This window comes from Eumetopias jubatus, unplaced genomic scaffold, assembly GCF_037043125.1.
Source record: "Eumetopias jubatus isolate StellerSeaLion01/CBP00866 unplaced genomic scaffold, mEumJub1_p1.0 scaffold_9, whole genome shotgun sequence".
NCBI classification, from domain to species: Eukaryota; Metazoa; Chordata; class Mammalia; order Carnivora; family Otariidae; genus Eumetopias; species Eumetopias jubatus.
Genome location: NW_028274815.1, coordinates 128,624,819 through 128,650,427, shown reverse-complemented (window position 1 = coordinate 128,650,427; position 25,609 = coordinate 128,624,819). Strand labels below are relative to the sequence as shown.

At 43.3% G+C, this 25,609-nt stretch overlaps 1 protein-coding gene across 2 annotated transcripts in view; it reads right to left on the bottom strand.

Moving 5' to 3' along the window:
- Window positions 1-25,609, bottom strand: part of ARFGEF2 (ARF guanine nucleotide exchange factor 2) — an 88,540-nt gene that overhangs the window by 5,097 nt on the left and 57,834 nt on the right. For both annotated transcript variants that reach the window (XM_028125213.2, XM_088026789.1), the window contains exons 24-35: window positions 24,870-24,910; window positions 24,596-24,765; window positions 19,779-19,930; window positions 13,361-13,533; window positions 11,088-11,248; window positions 9,925-10,055; window positions 9,649-9,778; window positions 7,439-7,574; window positions 6,289-6,427; window positions 6,126-6,180; window positions 3,840-3,954; window positions 1,158-1,288 (exon numbers count right to left, since the gene is read on the bottom strand). In XM_028125213.2, coding sequence (XP_027981014.1) covers window positions 1,158-1,288; window positions 3,840-3,954; window positions 6,126-6,180; window positions 6,289-6,427; window positions 7,439-7,574; window positions 9,649-9,778; window positions 9,925-10,055; window positions 11,088-11,248; window positions 13,361-13,533; window positions 19,779-19,930; window positions 24,596-24,765; window positions 24,870-24,910 — 1,534 coding nt within the window. The remainder of the gene's footprint in view (window positions 1-1,157; window positions 1,289-3,839; window positions 3,955-6,125; window positions 6,181-6,288; window positions 6,428-7,438; window positions 7,575-9,648; window positions 9,779-9,924; window positions 10,056-11,087; window positions 11,249-13,360; window positions 13,534-19,778; window positions 19,931-24,595; window positions 24,766-24,869; window positions 24,911-25,609) is intronic.

Sequence of the window (25,609 nt, the reverse complement as noted above, 5' to 3'; positions counted from 1 at the left end):
GAAACTAGAGACTCCATCCATTGCTGCTGGGAAGGTAAAATAGGATAGCTGTTCTAGAAGACAGTCTGGCAATTCCTCAAAAAGATAGGCACAGAGTTAACATATGACCCAGCAATTCCACTCCTAGGTATGTGCTCAAGAGAATTAAAAACATGTCCACATAAAAACTTGTAAACAAATGTTCACAGCAGTGTTATTCATCATAGCCAGACAATGGGAATAACCTAAATGTCTGTCAATGGATGACTGGATGAACAAAATAGTGGTACAGCCATACAATGGAATATTATTTTATATATGAACACACATCCACACATATGTAACAACATGGATGTTACATGCTACATATACAGGCTACAATGTGGATGAACTTGGAAAACATTATGCTAAGTGAAAGAAGCCAGACACAAAGCTCACAATTTATATGATTCTATTAAATATGAAATATCCAGATTAGGCAAATCCATAGAGAAAGAAAGTAGATCAGTGGCTGTCAAGGGCTGGGCTGAAGAGGGAAGGGGGAGTGACTGCTAATGGTGAGGGCATTCACTTTGGCAATGATAAAAATATTCTGGAATTAAATAGGGGTGATGTTTGCACAACTCTGTGAATATACAAAAATCTGAACACTCATTCACAGGATTTGCCAGCCCCTGAAGCACTTACATTTACAACCTATGGTGTAATGTTACTGTCCAACTTTTGGATACTCAATCCTCCGTCTCCAAGAATAACATATTATATAAAAGGCTGTACGTACACAGTAAACTTTAAAGGAAAAACTGGTATCTTTATCCATACAGTTTTCTGTTATTTATGGTTAAATTGTACACCAATTATGAGGGATAATCCCCTGATTAATGACACTCTTTTTCCAAAGCACCCAAGGTGGGGCTGGCATGTCAACAGTAGGATGCTGGTAAATTGGCTTTCTGGGAAATTTAAAGAAATGAAAAAAGAAAAAAAAGCCCTGATTTTTAGTGTTTGCTGATTTCCGTCGTATAAATATCACAGCCAATTTCTCAAGCCGCCAACATGCCATGACTGGAGGAAGGGCTGGGGAGTTGTGTGCCACCTCAAGCTGGCTCCAGCACAGCACTACAACTAAGCAACGTCCCTGCACACAAGGACATCCTTCTCGAAGCTGGTCTTATTACCTGGGCAGCAACCATATGTTCTGCATCTTCCTTTTTGCTTGTTGCAGGGTAGAACACGATGTTGTCGATGGTCTGTATCAATTCCAACTGGACCACACACTTGATGAGGAGGCTGGCAAACAGTTTCTGATCTATATTAGATGATAAAGATTAACCCTAATAATGATTCAGCCAGTGTTGAAATAATTATTCCCAGAGCTCCTACTCTGTTTCAGGCACGGTTCTTGATGCTGTGGCAGAAGAGTGAATAAGCTGGACAAAAACCCCATGGCAGAGACAGACAATAAACAGGATATTTAAGTCTAAGGTACAATATGCCAAATGATGATGACAAAGGTAAGAATAGGGATGAGGTAGAGATGGTGTCGGGGTGGGGTTGCAAGTTTAAACAAGGTGGTCAGGAAAGGGCTCTCTGCAAATGTGACACCTGAGCAAAGACCTGAGGGAAGGAGTCAGCTATGCAGGGACCCTATCTTCCAAGAAGCTTCTCTGCCACCTGCAGGGACTCCTACAGACAGCTCCGGACTGTGCCCTAAGCATTCCAAGCCCAGGTTCCTGCCGCAGCTAGACTCTCCAAAGTGGCTGGCTGTCAGTCTTGAGGGGATGAGGCTCTATTCCGTTCTTAGTTCCCAATCGCTTTCTGTCTGCTCTGGAGGTGTATCTGCTTCTGTTTCCCTCAAGAATCTTCTCTGTTCAAATTATTGGTGTGATTTCTGCCTACTGACTAGACTCTGGCTAATATCTCTTCCCTCTCTCTTTGTCTTCTCACTCCCTGGGGGCAGGGGTGGCAGCCCCTGTTGGGCACTTCACTGGTGACTGATTTGACTATAATGAAAGTAGAGATTCCTTTTTCAACTTATTGTTATAGAATCAGAATGTTGAAATCATTAAACGAAGTGTTTAGTGATGGCAAACAAGGAGGATGGATCATCTTCAAGTTTTTGAAAGTGACTGTGAAATTTTGTGTGTGTGTGTGTGTGAATTTATATAAATTATCCATGTAGAATCAGTTTTAATTAAAGAATATGGTGGAGTTGCAGCACATGTACATTTAATTTATGCCAATTTAGTGACGTCACCTTGGACCACAAATGACAAAGGAAGAAACGGTCCAAGTGATGTGCGACTGTGCCTACTGCCCACTCACTGAGCTGATGCCCAAAGGGTGGGCTGCGCTGGGCAAATGGGAGCATGCTCCCAGGAGGAAGGGCAGGGGTCTCAAGTCCCAGGCCCCTCTCAGAGCACAAACCTCTTGCTGCACCAAGAGTGGCTCTATTTAAAGAACTGTACGTGTACACTCCCACACAAGCCAAACCTTTGTCTGGAGCTGACGAGGCAGCAGACCTTGCTCACCGACCCCTGCAGAGACCCTGGTTATGCTGCAGATACTGAGGAACAGCGTGAGTGTCCAACATGGTGCCTTTTTAATGGATTCCAAGGGTGGTTATGTTTTATGCCTTCAAAAGATTGTTGGCGGCCACACGTGGCTGTGTCTAATACACTGCTTCAGAAGTTAACGGCAGTGTCAACACCAAAAGCCTGGAGTGTCTGAAGAAAAACAACAGGGCCACAGCTGGAAAAAGACCAGACCACAAAACCAGGAATGTTCCGGTCTCTCAGTCAGCTAAAAGTGTGTCTGAATCCCAACTCTACTACACAGTGGCAAATCACGTTATCTGCCTCGGTCCCAGTACACGCAAATGTAAACAGCACCTCCTCAAAGGGCTAGAGGGATGATTACACGAGATCCCACACATGAAACACACAGTGCAGTGCCTGCCTCATAGTGACTGTTAAACCTGTTTTTTGAAGTGACAGTAAAACATGACCACAAGTAACACTGACAGACAAACTGATAAAAGTAATCTGAAACTCATGCCCAGAAAAGGGATCTCTAACACATGAAAAGCTCCTCCAAACCAATAAAAAGACTAACAGCCAATATGAAATGAGGAACGATTTGAATAGACGATGAAAAAACAGAAAGGTTCCTAAACACATGAAAAACTTCTCAGTTTCACTCATAATTAGAAAACTGCAAATTAAAACTACTCCAAAGATAGGAAGTATCACCTATGTGTTCCCAAGGATCATGTAAACAGGAATCTGTAATTATCTGTCAAAATGGCAAGTGCACTTCACCCAGCAGTCCTACTGCTAGGAATTTATTATACAAATAAACTCATGAATGACACACATTATTAGGTGATTCAATGTAGTACTGTTTGTAACAGAAAAAGATGGGGAATAATATAAACGTCCATTAGTAGGAACCCAATTAAGCAAATAATAGTACATCTATATCCTGGGCGGATAAATAGTATAAAAGAATGTGAAAGCTTTTTAGGTACTGATTTTGAATGGTCTCAAAAATACACTAAGTGAAAAAAAAATAACGCATAGTATTCTGTAATTTGTATAAAAAGGACAGGAGAATTCGTGTGTGTACATGCGCATGTGTTTATGGATATTATGCTCTTTCTTGCATATGGATAACAGTTGGAAATGCACACAAGAAACTGGTGACACAGGCTGCCACAAAGAAGGGACTGGCAGACTGAGGCACGGGGTGGAAGAAAGGCTTATCATGTTCACCTTTTGTACCTTGTGAATGTTTGAATACATAAACGTGTTACCTATTTAAAATAAATAAATGAAAACAACTAAAAAAAGCGGCCTTACTTGCATATGGTCTACCTTTCCAGCTGTCATCAGTCGGGTTAGAGAGTTGGCTCTGGCCTCTCTCAGAGGCATTTTTATCTATGCTGCTTAGAGACTGGCGGTCCAGATCCACATCCTACAAGTAACCCAGAGAGAAATACAATGTTCACTTTCTTTACCCACAATTTAGTACCCGGGCAGAGATGCGCCTGTTTTGACACTGGGGGCCAACCTGAATTTAAGTGCCTTGCTTAGCTTGAAGTAAAATTATACTGCCTGCTTAATTAGGCTACATAGGAGAGATTACTAATGTCATGTATTTTCTCCCTCCCATTAAAATTTCACATTTTCTTATTCCTACTTAGAACGTGTTTCTTTCTATATTATGATTTAACAATGAATGTGACATGGGGCGCCTGGGTGGCTCAGCCGATTGAGCATCGACTCTTGATCTCAGTTGATCTCAGCGTCATGAGTTCAAACCCCAACTCAGGGTCTGAACTCCAAGCCCAGCGTGGAGTGGAGCCTACTTAAAAAACAAACAAACAACCAGAAAACATAAGTGTGGCAAAATAATGAGGACAAGCTCAAAAATAAACTAGTGTGATAGCTTTTTATAAAACGTTGACAGTAGACAGTTAACAAAAAAATGTTTAAAGAAGGTGCTTCATTTTTTAAGTTGCTACATACCAAATGCCTTTTTTTTTTTTTTTTTTTTTTAAGTAGGCTCCACACCCAATGTGGGGCTTGAACTCAACGACCCTGAGCTTAAGAGTTGCATGCTCTGGGGTGCCTGGGTGGCTCAACTGGTTAAGTGTCTGCCTTCGGCTCAGGTCATGATCCCAGGGTCCTGGGATTGAATCCCACATCGGGCTCCCTGCTCAGCGGGGAGCCTGCTTCTCCCTCTTCCTCTGCTGCTCCCCCTGGCTTGTGCTCTCTGTCAAATAAACAAAATCTTAAAAAAAAAAAAAAAAAAAAAAAAAAGAGGGAAAGAGTTGCATGCTCCTCTGAGTCAGCCAGGCACCCCCAAATGCCTTTTAAAATCTAATGGCCTTGGGGCACCTGAGTGGCTCAGTTGTTACGTGTCTGCCTTCGGCTCGGGTCATGATCCCAGGATCCTGGGATTGAGCCCCACGTTGGGCTCTCTGCTCGTCAGGAAGCCTGCTTCTCCCTCTCCCACTCCCCCTGCTTGTGTTTCCTCTCTCGCTATCTCTCTCTGTGAAATAAATAAAATCTTAAAAAAAAAAAAATCTAATGGCCTTATGGTTATTTGGAAATAGAAGTTAATACAAAGCCCCTGTGCACCAAGGTTTTAAAAGTGAGATTTGAATCAGAACTTCTCTATGTGGCCTCACACAGAAAATAAGAACCACTATCTCACTGGTGTAGAGGAAAGCACTCTTTATTTAAGAGAATAATAAATAAGGATAATTATACCAAGGCATTATTTCTATCAGCAGAACACCAGAACTGAGAGTCCAGCAAGGGAGAATTTGTTCAATAGATTACAATAATGTACAGCCACTAAAAAATCTGCTCTCAAAGAATCTTTAAGAATCTTGAAAAATGCTCACATGTTGTTAGGTAAAACATTATGTGCCAAGTGTTCCTGAATTTCAAACATATGTGGGTTAGATATGTGCAGTTACACCAAGAAAGAACTAGAAATGTAAACTATGGTTTTTATTGGGTGAGGTGACTTATTTTTTGTACTTTCTAAAAAAGATGTTAATGAACAAGTATAGATTTAAATCTTTTCTTTTTTTTCTTTTTCAAGATTTTATTTATTTTATTTGACAGAGAGAGAAAGCACAAGCAGGGGGAGTGGGAGAGGGAGAAGCAGGCTCCCCACTGAGGAGGGAGCCTGATGCGGGACTCAATCCCAGGACCCTGGGATCATGACCTGAGCTGAAGGCAGACACTTAACCATCTGAGCCACCCAGGTGCCCGTTTTTGTTTTTTGTTTTTTTTTTAAAGACATCTTTACACCCAACGTGGGCACTTCACTGGTGACTGATTTGACTATAATGAAAGTAGAGATTCCTTTTTCAACTTATTGTTATAGAATCAGAATGTTGAAATCATTAAACGAAGTGTTTAGTGATAGCAAACAAGGAGGATGGATCATCTCATGACCCTGAGATCAAGAGCTGAATGCTCCACCGACAAAGCCAGCTAGGCACCCCTAGTTTTTAGATCTTATATAACCTTTTTAATTCACTTCTCAGAAAAGCATAAACTGTTTGGGTTCCTTAATTTTTTACTATAATACGAGATCAAAGAAAAGACATCAACAAAAAACCCTACCAAATGTTTTTCTGACGAATCTTCCTCCATTCCTACAGGTCTCCAAGTCAGCAAACTGAAGGGAATGCAAGAGAAGGAAAATGATCCATGTGAAAGGCAAACTGGAGTCTTAATATGTCTACCGAGCACAGAAATAAACAGCAATAAGCACATTCGTACTCACACGTGTGGGATGGTTGTTTTGAAGATATCCAGCATACAACTGCATGTCTCATCCCAGACGTCAGGACTGAATTTCTCCCCGTTGGATATTACTAAGTTTTCTAAGCAATTGGTACCTGACCGAGCCAACTGCTCATTATCTGCAAAATAAAGCAACATCTACCATCAAACTTCCATTGCTGTTTTGATTCCCATCAGGGCACTGATGCTGCATCTTGCGAGGTGGAGATGACACGATGGGGGGCTCTGCAGGCTCTTATTTAAGGAAGCAACTATACAGCCAGTATTAAAACTTCTATTGTTTAAGCAGGCTATAAAGAGATAAAATTACTTATCACAGCTTTATTGCTAGGGATGGAAGGAGGTCAGTTTGCTACTTAATTAACTGACTTCTTATATGATGTATTAGTAAAGGATGGAAATATTAGACCAGCATTTCTCCCCTGAACACTGCCATACCAGTATCGACTGTTTTACCATTTATTTTAAAACTGAGTCACTTTTTGAAAAAAACACAGTGAAGCTTTGTCTTAAGCCAAAACTATCTATGGAATCCAGGTCAAATGTGCTACATGGGCATTTTTCCTAGCACGCACTACCTCTACACATAAGTACTCAAATGTTCACTGATGAAGCTGTTAATACTGACCTCCATTTAAAAAAAAAATTACAGAAAATTTCAAATATAGACAAAAGTAGAAAAAAACAGCATAATATACAAAGGCACATCTTTAAGAATATAATAATTACATCCCATCTTTAGGAAATGCCTTATAAACTGGCTTGAGGAGGGTTTTTTTTTTTTTTAAGATTTTATTTATTTATTTGGCAGAGAGAGACTTGGCGAGAGAGGGAACACAAGCAGGGGGACTGAGAGAGGGAGAAGCAGGCTTCCCGCTGAGCAGGGAGCCCGATGTGGGGCTCGATCCCAGGACCCTGGGATCATGACCTGAGCTGAAGGCAGACGCTTAACGACTGAGCCACCCAGGCGCCCCGTGGAGATTGTTTTGATACTCTAAGTAAAAATACACATTTTCACCAATTATATATCATACTCGTTGGCATTACATTCTTGCTTTTACATATTGAAAAATTAATCTCTCAGTAAAAACTAAGTCAAGAAGAATGACACCTAGAGGCATTGCGAGTACCTTGTTTTACACACCACTGCAGCTGTGCAAACACATCAGACAAAAGCACTTCATTCAGAGCTTCATAAAACTGGGTGAACACATCACAAATGGCATAAAGTGCGTGATTGCAAGTTGTTGTCATCCACTCGGATTTCTGGAAAAACAAAATGATAATGCTGAGAGGCCACTCTCCTTGTGGGGAGATGGCACTCTCCTACATCATGGGCAAAACTGTTCTGGTGTGAAATCTGGCAGTGTCAATAGCCTTTTCAACGCTCACACCCACAGATGCAGGAACGGACCCTAAGAATCACAGATCTGCGGGTGAAGGTCTATGAATAAAGAGGTTTACACCACACTGGCATTTACACATTGAAAACACAAATACAAATACCCAGCAAGGCGGCAACCAAATTAAGTACATCTGTAGGACAAAAAGAGTCCCACGCTCTATGGACTGAGCCAGCCATGTGCCCCTGGTATTTCATTTTTGTAAAAAGAAAACACACACACAAGCAGCATGTGAAGGGGTTAAGAGTGGTTGCCTGTGGAAGCTGTGGCTTTCAAATGTTTTGTTTTTCTGTCTTCTGATTTTTTTTTTAAACATTTATTTATTTATTTTTGAGAGAGGGAGAGAGAATCCCAAGCAGACTCTGTGCTGAGCACGGAGTATGACTCACAGCTCCATCTCATGACCCTGAGATCGTTACCTGAGCCGAAATCAAAGTCAGATGCTCAACTGACTCAGCCACCCAGGTCCCCCTCTGATTTGTTTTATAATGAAGAAAATTTTAAGTTACTTTAAAATACAATTAGAAGACTGAATCTAAGGCTGTGACTTCAACCATATTTTAACCAGGCAGAAGATGGAGGGAAATTTGCCAAAACATTAACTCTAATTTCTGAATGGTAAAATTATGAGTTTTCTGTATATTCTTAGTATTCCATATTAAACTTATGCTGCTTTTATACTGGGGGGGTAGATAATGGTATTCCTAATAGTAGGTAAAAAAGTGATTCTCTCTAAAAATCTTGATAAAGAATATCTTCTCCCCTTCCCTCTATCCCTAGGGAAGAAATAACAAAGATAACCAGAGGCATCAAACTTCCTTAAGGAAAAAAAAAGTCCTAATATTTGCCAATGTCATCTCCAACTGTAACTTCATTAAAAATTTTTAAGATTTTATTTATTTATTTGAGAGAGAGAGTGCTCATGGGGTGGGGAGGAGCAAAGGGGGAGGGAGAGAGAGGGGAAAGAATCCCAAGCAGATTCTTTGATGAGCACAGAGCCCGATGCGGGGCCAAAACCAAGAATCGGATGCTTAAAGAACTGAGCCACCCAGGCACCCTGAAACTTTTTTTTAAAGGTTTTACTTTTAAGTAATCTCTATACCCAACATGGAGCTCAAACTCACAACCCCGACATCAAGAGTCACAGACTCTACCGACTGAGCCGGCCAGGTGCCCATAAAAACGCTTTTAATGAGTTTTTTTTTAGGGACCACAGACATTCCATTTTTTACTGACTGCTGAGAAGCTGGTATGAACCAAGTAACTGAGAGGAGCAGGTGCCCTGTTGAACTGGCAGGTACAATGCCCGAGGGCAAAGCAGGTGGGCCATGGTGACTTATTTCCTCTCGCCCTTCCCCAAATGGGGACAGTTTCTTAGCACTAGTTGATTCTGGTATAAGAGTGCTAAGAAGGGGGTTTCCATTTTATTTAAAAAATTTTTTTTAGAGATTTTATTTATTTGAGAGCGAGCGAGCACAAGCAGGGGGAGTGGGAGAGGGATGCGGGGCCCAATCCCAGAACACTGGGATCATAATCTGAGCCAAAGGCAGAGGCTTAACTGACTGAGCCACCCAGGTGCCCCGGGGTTTCCATTTTTTTTTTTTTTTAATATTTTTTATTTATTTATTTGAGAGAGAGAGAATGAGAGATAGAGAGCACGAGAGGGAAGAGGGTCAGAGGGAGAAGCAGACTCCCCGCCGAGCAGGGAGCCCGATGTGGGACTCGATCCCGGGACTCCAGGATCATGACCTGGGCCGAAAGCAGTTGCTTAACCAACTGAGCCACCCAGGCTCCTCCCCGGGGTTTCCATTTTAAAACACACCTCCAGGAGCTCAAAATGTCAGACTTGTGTGGGGATGATGACATAACCCTGCAGCAGAGGAAAGCAGAGAGGCCTCCCCGGCCGTACCCAGGGCACTGTGTTAGTTATCACCTACCTCTGACTGCTGCTCAGGGAGTTTCATATTGTCAAAAATCCTGAACACGATTCTGAACAGGTCCTGCCACCAGTGCTTTTCAAAGGTGTGGCCGTAGCTCTTCATGATCTCGAACATGACCGTGAGTCCTCTGCAGGAACAAAGCCAGGCGCAGAAAGGGATGGGGGTGAGGAGGAAAGAACAGCAGAGAAGAGAGTGGGAGAGCATGGGGTCAGGTGAGCAGGTGACCGAGGCTCATTCTGTGACGGAAGGGGCACCGTCCTGGGACATGGTTACCTTGTCCGAACATCTAGCTTGCATCTGTTAATGATGCAGGAGAGCTCAAACAGGATGGGGAACCAGCCTCGGACCCAGACCCTGTCGCCAGGAGCAACATTCATGTCGTCGCTTGTGTATTCTTGTAGCACCTGCCAGGAGAGTCACCTCTCAGACACAGACTATGCAAGCAAAGGAAGAAACTAAAAGGGAACTACACGAAGATTAAGGCCCCACACATTTCCCCCTCCTAACAACATCCATTCAGCAAGGGCAGGATAGGGAATTTCCAGGAGGCAAACACAAGCCTCTCCCAAGTGCATGCGGGCAGTTATGCCTACGGACCTCTGTAGGTTTTAGAATAAGTTGAGTGGGCAGACCACTGCTGGGTTAACTTAGGCACTAGGACATGAAGTCAGCTGTTCAAGGTCACGCAGCTAGGAACTGGAAGTCTTTCCAGTCTGGATGTGAAACCCCACTCCCTGCCCTACCTCTGGGATTTCGAGCCCTTTGATCTGTAACCACTCTTGAAGCGTGGTACTGTCTGCTGTAATGAAATTTATCAGCTCTGGTTATCCAACACTAGGCAATTTCTCTCTGTGCCTCTGTCAACTCCCCCGTACAATGGGGACATAATTGCCAATCTCATAGGTCTAATGTGGAAACTAAATAAATCAATACACAGAAAAGATCTGAAGGAGAGAACTGTATCGGCTGTCACAGTTTAGATGTGCTTATTTCTACCCAATTTCAGTATGAGACTGTCATTTAAACCAAGCGGGCCTCTTTGGAAAGGTGAGACATAACAGAAAAACCCCAAACATTTCTGGGAGAAAACAAAAGGTGATTTTTTAAAATGTGACTTCTCAGCCATGTCACAATGGTGAAATGTCATTTCCTTAAGAGGGAGGTTTGTTTTCTTTCAAATAGGAAGGTCTATCTTCTTCAACTTTGGCAAAATTCAAAGCTAAATACCCATCTCCTACAAAAACAATTAGAATACCAGGCAAAAGTTCAGTAGGAGTAAAAGAAGTAATTTCATACATACAAAAGGAGAGAAGGGGTAGAACCCCAGCAATGGGCAGCATTTAGGGCAAACATGCATTTCTAAAAGCGTAGCTGCAACGCTCTTTGCGATTCCTTTTCTCCTCAGTGCCCAAGCGGGAGAAGAGGAAATGATGTACCCGAGGCCTCTCGGAGACGTATTTCCCACAGAAGCGGATGAGCCGGATCGCCTCCATGCTCGTGTCGGGGAAGGCAGCATTGCAGGCAAACTCCGACAAGCACTTCACAGCGTCCTGAAAGGAATCGATGGCTGCAGGGAAATGGTGCTGGAAAATAGTTGCTGCGGAAACAAAGCCATGTTTTTTATAAGACCAGGAGATTTAAAAATGGGGATCGAACACCCCCCACCCTGAAGGGACTACTTCTGTGAAAATCTAAGAAAAGCATGTCACTATCTCTAGAAGATAGCATTTCTTATTAAATTATTCAGGAATGAATCAATTGGGCACTGCCTGGGCTAAACTGGTTCCTGAGCTCCAATATGCACTCACTCACTCACTCATTCATTCATCATCATTTACTGAGTGCCAACTATGTGCAAGGCACAGTTGTGGGCCCTGGGGACAGAGGTGACCAATTAAATTTCCTGCCTCACGATACTCGTGCTTCAATGGGCAAGACAGACAATTGCCTAAACCAATACATATATAAAATATAAAATAATCTCAGGTTGGGTGAGTGCCGGGTGAGGGGACTGAAGGCAGTAGGGGCTGCTTAGGCTGGGAGTCAGAGAAGGACTCTCTGAAGAGGCCCTACCTGACAAGTGTCCCTAAGGAAGTGAGAGAGGACAAGCCATGAGAAAACCAAGTTTCACCAGGATGCCAAGGTGTCCGTTTCAACTTAAACTATTTTAGGATGGAGCTTGAGGAAATGGAGAGGACAATGATCTCTGTGTGAAGTTGGCCCTCAGTGGTCTGCCTGATAGAAGCTGAGCACTGGACAAAGCTCTAGCCCTGGTTCGGTGATCCTGAGCACACTCCTTTAATTCCCCGGCCATTCCTGTCCTTAGACAGCCCTTTGGATTGTGGAACAGCATCTCCAAATAAAAGGGCATCTTCCTCTGAACAGGAAGCAGGTAGTCCACCAGTAGTAGAAACAGCAAACAGTAGACTTTCAAACAGCAGCAGTTCTTCTGGGAGTTCATCAGTTCATTCTGCTCAGCAACAACCTCCAGGATCTGTTTCTCAGGAGCCAAGACCACCTCTTCAGCAGTCTCAGGTTCCTCCCCCAGAAGTTAGAATGACTGTCCCTCCTTTAGCAACAAGTTCTGCTCCAGTGGTGGTGCCTTCTACTGCCCCAGTGACTTACCCTATGCCTCAGACACAAATGGGATGCTCCCAGCCTGCTCCTAAAATGGAAACCCCTGCTATTAGACCACCCTCTCATGGCACAATTGCCCCTCACAAAAATCCAGCTCCAGTGTAAAATTCATCTGTTGCAGTCCTCAGTGTCAATCACATTAAAAGAACTCACAGTGTTCCCTCTTCTGTCCAGCTACCTTCAACCTTCAGTACACAAAGTGCTTGTCAAAATTCAGTACATCCAGCAAATAAGCCAATTGCTCCCAATTTCAGTGCCCCCTTACCATTTGGGCCCTTTAGCACATTGTTTGAAAACAGTCCTACTTCTGCTCATGCCTTCTGGGGAGGATCTGTTGTTTCATCTCAGTCAACACCAGAATCTATGCTATCAGGAAAATCCTCATATTTGCCAAATTCAGATCCTTTACATCAGTCTGATACTTCCAAAGCTCCAGGTTTTAGACCACCATTACAGAGACCTGCTCCAAGTCCCTCAGGTATTGTCAATATGGACTCGCCATATGGTTCTGTAACACCTTCTTCTACACATTTGGGAAACTTTGTCTCAAATCTTTCAGGAGGTCAAATGTATGGACCTGGGGTACCCCTTGGGAGGAGCACCCACAGCTGCTAATAACTTCAACAGACAATATTTTTCCCCACTTAGTTTGCTGACTCCATGTTCATCAGCATCAAATGATTCTCCTGCACAGTCAGTATCCTCTGGAGTTCGTGCACCTTCGCCTGCCCCATCATCAGTACCTTTAGGGTCAGAAAAGCCCAGCAATGTCTCTCAGGACAGAAAAGTTCCAGTCCCTATTGGGACTGAACGTTCTGCACGTATCAGGCAAACTGGAACTTCAGCTCCATCTGTTATTGGGAGTAATTTATGCACATCAGTAGGGCATAGTGGCATATGGTCCTTTGAAGGGATTGGTGGCAATCAAGACAAAGTAGACTGGTGTAACCCTGGTATGGGAAATCCTATGATTTATAGGCCAATGTCCGATCCAGGAGTGTTTTCACAAGAGTAAAACAGGAAAAAGTGGTCACCCTTTTAGACTTGCAGGTGGGACATTAGAGCCACTTACTGACGATGTGGCCCGTGGTCTGGAAGGCCAGCTCCACAATGTTCCCGTCATGATCCGAGGCTGCCTGGTGGAACACTGCAAAGATGTTCTTCCAGCCCGAGCGGATGTTGGCTGCCTGGGAGTTCACCATCTGCGCGATGCAGCGGATCACCATGTCCCGGATGGTCGGAGACCTAAGGAAAGAATGGGGCAGCGATGTCATCTGTACTTTGAACGGTAGGAAGAGAAATGAACACGGCATCACTTAGAGGCAGTGCATTAAAAAGACCGCATTTTTATTTTTCTATGTTTATTTTGTTTTTTTGGAGCCCAACATGGGGTTTGAAGTCACGACCCTGAGGTCAAGACCTGAGCTGAGATCAAGGGTGGGATGCTTCACTGACTGAGCCACCCAGGCACCTCCCAAAACCTGCATTTTTAAAAAGCACACAGTAATCCACATTCATTAAAAAAAAAATAATAAACTAGAGACCACAGAAAGAAAAACACGTTAAGACAATCACCGTGGCAGACGGCCGGGTGCCTTCCCCGCAGCTGTCCTCCCACCTCCTTGAGAGCAGAACTTTGACTTCACGCACGCAGCAACATGCCCGAGCTCGGGGAGCCGGTCATAAACAGGGCAAGACAACATGACAACCTTGGTTCACGTGCCAGGCCCTTGATACCCCAGCCTCCCTTGCAGTCAGGAGAGCCACATGACCAGTTCTAATTATACATAAGAGAAAAATCTGTGGGAATGGGAAGGGGAGGGGTTTCTACTATAGTTTTGGTTTTGTCTTATAAAGAATACGCATGGTAGGCTCTGCCCCTTTCCTGGTATCCCCATTCTGAACACAGTATGATGCCTTGAGCTAGAACCTCTGTTCAGCATCACAAAACAATAGGCTCAAAGGTAAAAAGTAATCCTGTGGATGGACAAACAAAGGGACAGAAAGAAGCTGGGTCCTTGGGCACCCGGGTGGCTCAGTCGGTTAAGCGTCTGCCTTCGGCTCGGGTCATGATCCCAAGGTGCTGGGATCGAGTCCTGCATCGGGCTCCCTACTCAGCAGGGAGTCTGCTTCTCCCTCTCCCTCTCCCCCTTCCTCCCCTGCGCTCTCTCTCAAATAAATAAAATCTTAAAAAAAAAATAGCAAAAAAGAAAGAAGCTGGGTCCTCAATGACAATTTGGGCTATGGAACCAAAGTTGGGTCTGCTTGCCTCTGACCTGTTACGTAACAATACACTTAAGCCTTGTGGTTTAAGGCATTGTTGGTCAGTTTTTCTGGATGAAAACCTTTACACTAATAATACTCATAATTCTCCCAGGCAGAGATGACTATTCCTAAATTCTTGGTGCATATCCTCTTCGATTTTTAGGCAGGGATATATGTGTACGGTAAACACATATACATGGATAGAAATATACATATGTAATTTAAGATGCACAATTTTAAATTTAATTATTACAAAACAGAACCTGAAGACAGAAAAAATGGCCCATTTTCTGAAGCAGCTGCAAGGTTCAACATGGTGTTACCTAGATATTTGCAAAAGGTTAGCATGTATGTCTTGCAACCTATTAGGACACGTGCAGTTATGGGGTGAGCTCTATTATCATACAAACAACAAGAAGCAAGGCTACACAAACTATCTCTTCCACACCACTAGCTTTGAAAGCCATTAGAGTGGCTTTGGGATTGCAGACCTGACTAGCAAATTTCATCTGGCTTACAGTAATATTCATGTTCATCTGCGGGATCCATACTAACTGATAAGAGGTCATTCAGAGAAGGCAAGGAGAAAGTCAAAACAGAGTTAAAACTTAGCTAAGAGTCCACAAAGCAAATATGTCACTCACAGATAACAAAGGATTGACTACATACCTATGTGACTTTAATATATAATACAATTGAATTCATGACTGCCTCCCCTTCATGGGGAAGAAAAGTAGCTCATTGGGAAGAACTACATGTACTTTTTTAAGATTTATTTAAGAGAGAGAGAGGGAAAGAGCATGAGCAGGGTGGGGACAGAGGCAGAGGGAGAGAATCTCAAGCAGACTCCACTAAGTGTGGAGCCCAGTGGTGGACTCAATCCCGAGACCATGACCTGAGCTGGTACCAAGAGTAGGATGCTCAGCCAACTGAGCTACCCAGGCGCCCCTCTATAGGTACTTTTTTTTTTTTTTTAAAGATTTTATTTATTTATTTGACAGAGAGAGAGACAGCGAGAGCAGAAACACAAGCAGGGGGAGTGGGAGAGGGAGAGGCAGGCCTCCCGCCGAGCAGGGAGCCCGATGCGGGGCTCGATCCCAGGACCCTGGGATCATGACCTGAGCCGAAGGCAGACGCTTAGCGACTGAGCCACCCAGGCGCTCCTACATGTACTTTTTATTTCTTTATTTTTTAAAAGATTTTATTTATTTATTTGATGAGGGGGGAGAGGAGAGAGAACAAGCAGGGGAACGGCAGGCAGAGGGAGAAGCAGACTCCCCGCTGAGCAGGGAGCCTAAGCCGAAGGCAGAGGCTTAACTGATGGAGCCACCCAGGCGCCCCTACATGTACTTTTTAAAATGTTTTTCGGGAGGGTGCCTGTTGGCTCAGTCAGTTAAGCGTCTGACTCTTGATCTCGGGGTTGTGAGACTGAGCCCCGTATCAGGCTCCATGCCCAGCAGGGAGTCTGCTTGTCCCTCTCCCTGCTCACACGTTCTCCCTCTCTCTCAAAATAAAATCTTAAAAAAAAAAAAAGGCAATGCTTTTTGGGGTGTTTGGATAGCTCAGTTAAGCATCCAGCTCCTGATCTCAGGGTCATGAGTTCATGCCCTGTATAAAAAGTAGTAATAATAAGGGGCGCTTGGGTGGCTCAGTCAGTTAAGCATCTGTCTTTGGCTCAGGTCATGATCCTGGGATCGAGCCTCACAGTGGGCTCCCTGTTCAGTGGGGAGCCTGCTTCTCCCTCTCCCTCTGCCGCTTCCCCTGCTTGTGCTCTCTCACTCTTGCTTTCTCTCAAATAAATAAAATCTTTTAAAAAAAAAGAAGTTTACTTAAAAAAAAAAAATTAAGATGCTTTTTGCCCAGGGGCACCTGGGTGGCTCAGTGGTTAAGCGTCTGCCTTCGGCTCAGGTCATGATCCCAGGGTCCTAGGATCTAGCCCTGCACTGGGCTCCCTGCTCCGCGGGAAGCCTGCTTCTCCCTCTCTCACTCCCCCTGCTTGTGTTCTCTCTCTCGCTGTGTCTGTCAAATAAATAAAATCTTAAAAAAAAAATGCTTTTTGCCTAATTATTAAAAGTAATGTGATGACAGTAAACATTTTGGAAAATGTAGAGAAAAACATAATGAAACAAAAAATTCCTTTATGTGACAGTATGATATTTCACATGGAGAGATTGATAAAACTGTCCTTATTACACTGTCCAATTCCATAACCTGACCTTTTGACTAAACTGTTAAGCATTTCCCGTGTCATAAACTTTGTAAACATCTTTAACAGCTGCACAATATTCCATGTTGTGGCTGTACCAACATTGTCTTAACACTCTTTTATATTTAGGTGGGATCTGGTTTTTTAAAAATTATTTTGTGTGATTTACAACGTTTTGTTGTATTTCAAATTAATTCCTTAGACGAGTTACAGAAGTGTAGAATTACTGAGTCAAAAGGCAGAGAAATGTTAAGGTTCTTGCACATTGCCCAAATGCTTCTGAAAATGTTATAGCAAGTTACAGTTCCATCAACAGTGTCTGAGAGTGGCTGGCAATGTGTGATTCTAAACTTACTCTGTTCGTTTTCAAATGCTGGCTGAGCAGCCACGGGATGGGCAGCGGGGGGGCCTGGGACTCTGGCCATCAGTGCCACCAGCCAACCAGGCTGGCTGCCACGTCAGGCCTCCATCTCCTCAGCACTCACAACAGTGTCCCCAAAGGTAGGAGGGTATTTCTGCGCATACGCTAAAATCAGGGGGCATGTGCGCCTGGGTGGCTCAGTCGATTGAGCGTTGGACTCTTGATTTCAACTCGGGTCATGATCTCAGGGTCATGAGATCAAGCCCCACGTCGGGCTCCTTGCTGGGCATGGAGCCTGCTTAGGATGCTCTCTCTTCCCCCTGCCCCCTGCTCTCTCTCTAAAAAAAAATTAAAAAAAAAAAAAAAATCAGGGGTGATGCCAGAATCTGGAATGGGCTTTATTGTCTCTTAAAATGAGCAGTAAGGTGATGAAGAGAAAAACCAAGAGAGAGAGAGACATATCAGGGAGACTTTTCTGGTGCCCTTTTTGTTACCCCAAAGGACCCACGCTGGCTATGGCCTTTGAACTCGTAAGCTTTCTTTCTTTTTTTTTATTTTTTTTATTTTTTTTAAAGATTTTATTTATTTATTTGAGAGAGAGAATGAGATAGAGAGAGAGAACATGAGACGGGGGAGGGTCAGAGGGAGAAGCAGACTCCCTGCTGAGCAGGGAGCCCAATGCGGGACTCGATCCTGGGACTCCAGGATCATGACCTGAGCCGAAGGCAGTCGCTTAACCAACTGAGCCACCCAGGCGCCCTCTTTTTTTTTAAAGATTTTATTTATTTATTTGACAGAGAGAGACACAGTGAGAGAGGGAACACAAGCAGGGAGAGTGGGAGATGGAGAAGCAGGCTTCCCGCTGAGCAAGGAGCCCAATATGGGGCTGGATCCCAGGACCCTGGGGCCATGACCTGAGCCGAAGGCAGACACTTAACCGATTGAGCCACCAGGCGCCCAGCTTTCATTTTCTTTGAAAAACAAACAAACAAACAAACAAACAAACAACAGTCTAAGCAGATCTCATGGACACATTTTAGTGGCAGGGACAGACACCTGAAAGTCATCCTTGACATTTCTTCCTTTTATGCCCCATAGCTAATTCATCAGCACATGCTGTATGCTTCCCATTCAAAATGTATGCAGAATCCAATCTCATGGTGCCTCACCCCCTTGGTCCAAATCTGAACAATTACCGTGGCTTTTCATTTTTCATGGATAAATGCAGGATGATCCCTTAACATATGTCAGACTATTTCACTTCTCTGCTCAAAAGCCTCCAATGGCTTCTGTCTTTCACAGAGAACAAGCCAAAGTGCTGACAAAGGCTGACAGTTCCTCCATGCCCCAGGCACTCTGCCACCACTAGGGCTTCATCCTCCAGGACTTTCTGCCTTTTTCACTCTGCCTGGCTACCCTGGCCTCCTTGCTCCTCCTCCTTATGCCAAGCACACTCTGCTGCAGGGTTTTTGTTCTTGCTCTTCCCTCTGCTCACAACACTCTTCCCAAGACCACATACAGCCACTCCTGGCTCGTTCCTCACTTTAAGGGTCCACTTACCAAATGAATCTCGGCCGACTGCCCTGTTTAAAGGAGTGCTTCTAGTCTTATCCCCTTACCTTGATTTAAACATTTATTTACTTATCTATCTCACTGGAATATAAACAAGGATTTTTTTTTTTTTTTTTAGATTTTACTTACGTATTTCAGAGAGAGAGAGAGAGAGAAAGAGAGAGAGTGTGCGTGTAAGCATCAGCAGGGGCAGAGGGAGAGGGAGAAGCAGATTCCCTGCTGAGCAAGGAGCCCGATGCGGGGCTCGATCCCAGGACTCCAGGATCACGACCTGAGCCGAAGGCAGACGCTTCACTGACTGAGCCACCCAGGCGCCCCTAAACAAGGATTTATTGTTTAGTTTCATTATGGAAAACTTCAAACACATTTAAAAGAGGATATGGTGTACCCATGATGATTAAATCAGGGCCAGATGAAAACAGGAATTTTTGATTGTTTTAGTGCTGTATACTTGGCACTCAGACTAGTACTAGCAGCTGGCAGGCTGCAGTAATACAGGCCAAGTGAACGCATGAACAGGGTGAGTGCTTCACAGGGACGCTGTCCTGATCTCTTCTATCACTCTCCCGGGGCAGAAATGATGGGTCATATAATTCTTGACCTTGTTTTATTTGTTTATTTTTAAGATTTTTATTTATTTATTTGACAGAGAGAGACACAGCAAGAGAGGGAACACAAGCAGGAGGAGAGGGAGAAGCAGGCTTCCTGCCGAGCAGGGAGCCCGATGCGGGGCTCGATCCTAGGACCCTGGGATCATGACCCGAGCCGAAGGCAGACACCTAACGACTGAGCAACCCAGGCGCCCCTCTTGACCCTGTTTAGGATGCCTCAGCAGTGGCTCTTTCTCTGAATGTCAGCACCCACCCCAATAAGAATGCATGGCACATTTCTACTAGTTGTGGTGGTATCATCTGTCCTTCTGGGAAAGGTCATATGCAGACCTCAGTGACGTACTTAGAAACAATACCTGTGAATCACAGTCTGTTCATTTTACCTGTTTCCATCAACAAAGGAAGAAAATAATTGTGTGATTAGCGTTAGGAGGTCTTTTTAGACCTCCAATGGGGAACTGGACAAGGCACATACCTGTTTTTCTTCATGATATGCTCAAAGGGCCTCAGAAAATCTTTCTGGAAACGAAAGTTGGCTAATTCTCCCTTCTCGAGAAACTTCATAGAGAGCTGCCTTAAGGAGTCAACAGCAAAGATCGCCACATCTTCATTGGGGTTACAGCCAACCTGAGCAGGAATGGGAAGTGAGGTGAGATAGGCACAGTACAACAATTGTGGATGTGGGCAGCCTGCCTTCAGAACAAATGCTCTGGAAAAACACACCTAAGGAGAAAAGAAAATGGTGTTTCTTGGCTACGACCTGGGCAATTCTGTTTTAAGTTTAAGGATGAAAGATTAGTACTGCACATTTAATTAAAAATGCTTTCAAATGTGCTATTTAATTTTTTAAAGATTGTGGCAAAATACACATAAAACACAAAAGTTACCATCTTAACCATTTTGAAGCACACAGTTCAGTAGTGTTAAGGACATCCACATTGTTGTGCACATCTCCAGAACTCTAGCAAAGCTGAAATTTTATACCCGTTAAACAATTCCCCACGTGCTAATTAATTTTATCCAAGTATACAGGACAAGTCAAAAGACTTTAAAGTCTCTGTAAAGCCTTTTCTTTTCTTTTTTTTTTTTTAAGATTTTATTTATTTATTTGACAGAGAGAGAGAGAGACAGAAAGAGACAGCAAAAGAGGGAACAAAAGCAGGGGGAGCGGAAGAAGGAGAACCAGTCTTCCCATGGAGCAGGGAGCCTGATGCAGGGCTCAATCCCAGGACCCTGGGACCACGACCCAAGCCGAAGGCAGATACTTTAATGACTGAGCCACCCAGGCGCCCCTCTGTAAAGACTTTTTATACTTGCCCATATCTGTCGCCTGATTATAAATGAGTATCATCGACCTCAAAAAATTCAGCACAAATATTAAGGCTTTTCAATTTCCTTAAAATTGTACTTGTCTATAGTTTACCTACTTTTAGAGACTGGAGTTATGGGTATATATTTGGTTGGTGCTTCTCAGACTTTTCCCTCAAGAAGAATCCCTCAAGCAGAGCAAGGGAATGTTTCCTACCAGAACCCCTGCCAAGGGATCTGGGGCATCTTGCAGTAGCCTGCTCCAAGCAAGAAACTTCACTGGCATGTGGTCTGACCTGAAAAGGTTTTATTTTTAACAGAAGTAATGTTGCAATGTCACTTGAAATAAAAATTGGAAACATCAATAGGAAATAGTTACATAATGGTATGTTCACAGACATGGAGTAACATTTGGCAGTTAAAAAATATGTCCAGCCTTTAAAAAAGAAGAAAATTCTACCACATGCTACAACATGGATGAACCTTGAGGACATGATGCGAAGTGAAAGAAACCAGTCACAAAAGGACAAATGCTGCATGATTCCAGTTATATGAGGTAGCTAGAGTAGTCAAATTCATAGAGACAAAAAGCAGAATGGTGGTTACCCTGGACTGGGGGAAGGGGCAGGGCAGAGGAAGGAATGGGAAGCTAGTATTTAATGGGTTTGGAGTTTCTGTTTTACAAGATGAAAAAAGAGCTCCTCAGATCTGCTGCACAAAATGTGAATGTACTTAACACTAATAAACTGTACACTTATAAACGGTTAAAATGAAAAATTTTATCTGTATTTTACCCCAATCTGAAAAAGAATAAATTCATACATACTAATAACATAGTTAAATATTTAAAATTCCTTGCTAAGTGGAGGAAGCAAGTTACAAAATGATATGTGCAATACCAATTATGTTTTTTTCAAAAGAGCAAAAGAAACCAAGACAATATTATCTGTATTTCTATGAGTATATACATATACACGGGCATAGAAAAATGTCAGGGTATACACCAAACTGGTAATAATTAGTTTTGGGGAGGTTCAATAGGGGAGTGGTGATGGTCAAACGCGGCTTTAACAGTAATTTTTTTTAAGGTGTTTATGTCATGTTCATTAAATTAAATACTAATAAAAAGAATATTCCTCTCCTAAACATCAGGATTCAGGAAATCCTGCAGCAGGAATACACTCCATGCTTATCGTGCAGCTCTGCACACCCCAGGACGCACACGTGTCCTAATTTAGAAGAGAAACATAGGACTGTTCCCAAGACTCTCTGAGAATGCCAAGAGCTAAGTTACAGCTGTACTCAGCCATCCACTTCTTCAAACCTATGAGATTCTTATGTGCTCCAGTTCCCAAGGGGAAGCAGAACATCTTCCTGAGGTGGTAGAAAGAATGAAGACTCCAACAGGAAGCAACTGAGTTTTCCACAACTTTGTGCTTAATGGCTCTGATGAGATGGAACGACACTGGTAATGAAGGTGACAGCCATGAAATGTCTCATTACTATCTGTCAGCCTACATCCTGAGCTGCCCGTAAGTGACCCACAGATAACCAAGAACTGGCATCTAAAGAGTCTTGACAACAGAACTGCAGGTGGGAAAGGTAACTTGTACAAACTGATGTTCTCTCCTGAAGAAGTCCCACTGAACATGAAATCCAGACTCCAAAAAGCTGGGAAAGGCTTACCAAAACACTTTTGGATTATTACTTCTGAGAGAAAAAAGGATCCCACAGCTGCTAGTGGAAAGATTTCATGGAACAAGTGAGCAATGTTTGCTCCAGCTTAGTGGTCACAGGCTTGGATGAGAATACAATGTAAGGTACAGTAATGGTAATGGTTCGCATTCCCTTTCTCAAGCAATTTCACACCAATTAAGTCAACTGGTCCACTAGGAAGTTATTTGCCCAGAATAGTGAGAAAGATGGTTGCTGAGCTGGTTGATTACTGTAGGTGACAGTGAGTGCTACCATTCACTCAACAAACAGTTGCTGTGGGTCATGTGCAGGCTCTCGTGGCTGTGTCCTCCCTGAGGATTCAGATAAAAGGTCACCTGCTTCTTTTTATAAGTTTCTTCCACTCAATGGAGAGAGTGCAATTCTCTTTTGGATAAACTGTTTTTTACTCACAGTACTTTTAAGCATCTGTATTACAACTCTTCTTCTGCAGGAGTGAGAAAATTGCTTTGAAATTATGGAGTATGTTTTGGTAGGAAATAGTGCTATTAAGCTATTACTTTTAAGAAGTTAATGGAATCACAGATGCATACACACACACACAATACATATACATTCTGATTTTTAAAAGTCTTTATGTGTGCATGTGCCTATACGTACGTGATGAAACCTCCAGCGGAGAGGAACAGGGGTAGTCTGGTTTTTTCTCAGCAGTTTTCAGTTTTAGAACACATAAATCTCTAGCCTGTTTCTGATGTAAAAATAAATGTTAGTTTTCTAGGGGTGCTTGGGTGGCTTGGTTGGTTAAACACCAACTCTTGATTTCAGACAGGTCATGATCTCAGGGTTGTGGGATGGAGCCCCATGTCAGGCTCCATGTTCAGTGGGGAGTCTGCTTGAGATTCTCTCTTTCTCTCTCATCGCCTTTCCCCTAGCTTGCATGCATGCGTGCTAAGTAAGCAAATCTTTAAAATGAACGAATGTTAGTTTTCTCCACAAAGGTTTCAGAAGAGTGGTGGCAACAAAAGCCAGAATAGAAGAAGCAGTGACATTAACAGTGAAACTATATAGAACATAACTTAACTTTGGTCATTCAGGAGACACTAGAGGATTTTGCCATGTGTTCAAACACCAATGTTTGTCCAGTGACTATAATGATTTTGTGGTGTTAGCCTAGATCCTGGATATGAGATATTAAAGTATTTTTAATACCACTAAGATTTTAATTTCATACTCCACAAGTTCCAGCAATATCTAAATATGTTCCACAGGGAAAATGAATTATGAGTATCCTCTGCTTCATGCAATGTCACACTGCACCACTTTGCTTTTTTTTTTTTTTTAAGATTTATTCATTTGCTTGAGGGAGGAGGGAGAGGGGCAGAGGAAAAGGGAGAGAGTGAGTCCCAAGCAGATTTTGCACTGAGCACACAGCCTGATGCAAGGGCTCGATCTCACCACCCTGAGATCATGACCTGAGCTGAAATCAAGAGTCGGACACCTAACCGACTGTGCCACCCAGGCACCCCATGTACCACTTTGCTTTTATGAAAGACCTACCTTAGTATCTATTTTCACTAACCACACACACACACAAAAAAATCCAAAGAGGATTTTTGCTTTTACAAAAAAAAAGGTGAAAAGTGAAAATAACATTCAGCATTTGTTTTGCAGCGAGCTGTTACAGAGGCAGCACGTGGCCAGCAGCAGGAGGGGTGCTGCCAAGCCCCTTCCCTGCGAACTCCACTCAGCATCTCAGCATTAAGCCACCAGCGCTCTGAACTGTGTCAGTGAGCATTTGGGCTTTATCTCGATTCTGTGCATTGTTGTTATTTTTTTAAAGATTTTATTTATTTGACAAAGAGAGGCACAGCGAGAGAGGGAACACAAGCAGGGGAAGTGGGAGAGGGAGAAGCAGGCTTCCCATGGAGCAGGGAGCCCGATGTGGGGCTCGATCCCAGGACCCTGGGACCATGACCTGAGCCGAAGGCAGACGCTTAACGAATGAGCCACCAAGGCGCCCCGATTCTGTGCATTGTTAGCAAAATGTGTCCTAAAGTATCAGAAAAGCCTAAGAAAGGTTATTTTTGGGGTGTGGGAATGCTCAACAATTTTTTCATATAAATTAATGGTAACCATCTCTCCGCTTTACACCATTTCGGCTTATGAAAGGTTTCATAGGAATGTTCTACTTTTGGATAGCAAGGAAAGCTGTATAGGTACCTAAACTCTCTCTCACTTCTTCTTTGTATATAGTTGCCTGCCTTTTTCTGGACACCGATGGAGTGGTTTTTGAATTCGAAGAGTTACCTTATTGAAGTGATCTCCAATCACATGCCATATTCGCGACCACTGCAGTCGGATCCGATTCATGTTGTAGTATGATATCTCCACAATCTTCTGCAAGCTGAACATGCGGGGGTGGTGCGGGGAAGCCAGCTCGTCCATGGACACGGCGCACAGCCAGCGGACAAAGTCAACTACAGGCCAGACCCAACAACACATGCGAGGCTTCATTAGTAATGGCCAGACAGCCACAACATGAGGATTCTGTAGTTGTCACACGTGAGTGACAAATACATACCTATGGCGTTTCCATCCAGTCTGGTAGATCCAGTAAAAATTCTAGGGAGATAATTCCAGACACAATAAAATAAAAGTTAGATTTGGAAGCTGTGTTTCAATTTCAAACACTGAAGAAAAGGCAAAAAGGAAGCATTTCAGGTCTGGCACCTCCACTAAAATAAATGACTGAGGCATCAGAGGTACAGAACTGGTCAATGAACCCAGAGCATAAATGCCTATAACGGTAGAAAGAAAAAGTGACACATCAAAAGGAGGAAGGGAGAGTAAAATATAACAGCATGTGATGTCACAAGAGTGGGAGTGGGAGAGTGAGGACCTCCAAAAAGCTGCTCCTCCTTAAGACAAAAAAAACTAGCAGAAAAAAGTTACCCAAACCAACTCTTTCAGGACTAAACTCTGGAAATTACCAAAGGCTGGTAAAATGTTTATTCAAGAAAAATGGCTCAATTTTGGTATAAATAGAGATTATTTTTATTATATATATGATATACTATATATAATAACAATAGAAATTATTATTATTATTATGGTGTTTTAGGCTGGCCTATCTCTATTACTGTCTTCTCAGTTCCTCAGGAATGTTGAAAGCCAACAGCTCTGAAGTCACAGCAACTGTGAAACCAGCAACTTAGTTCCATAGGAGAGAACACAACTGTCCTGGAATTTCCCCCAAAACACCAGGCTCAAAGAAGTGACATTATGTGACCTGCCTGGCAGTACCCTGGAAACCCCCATTTC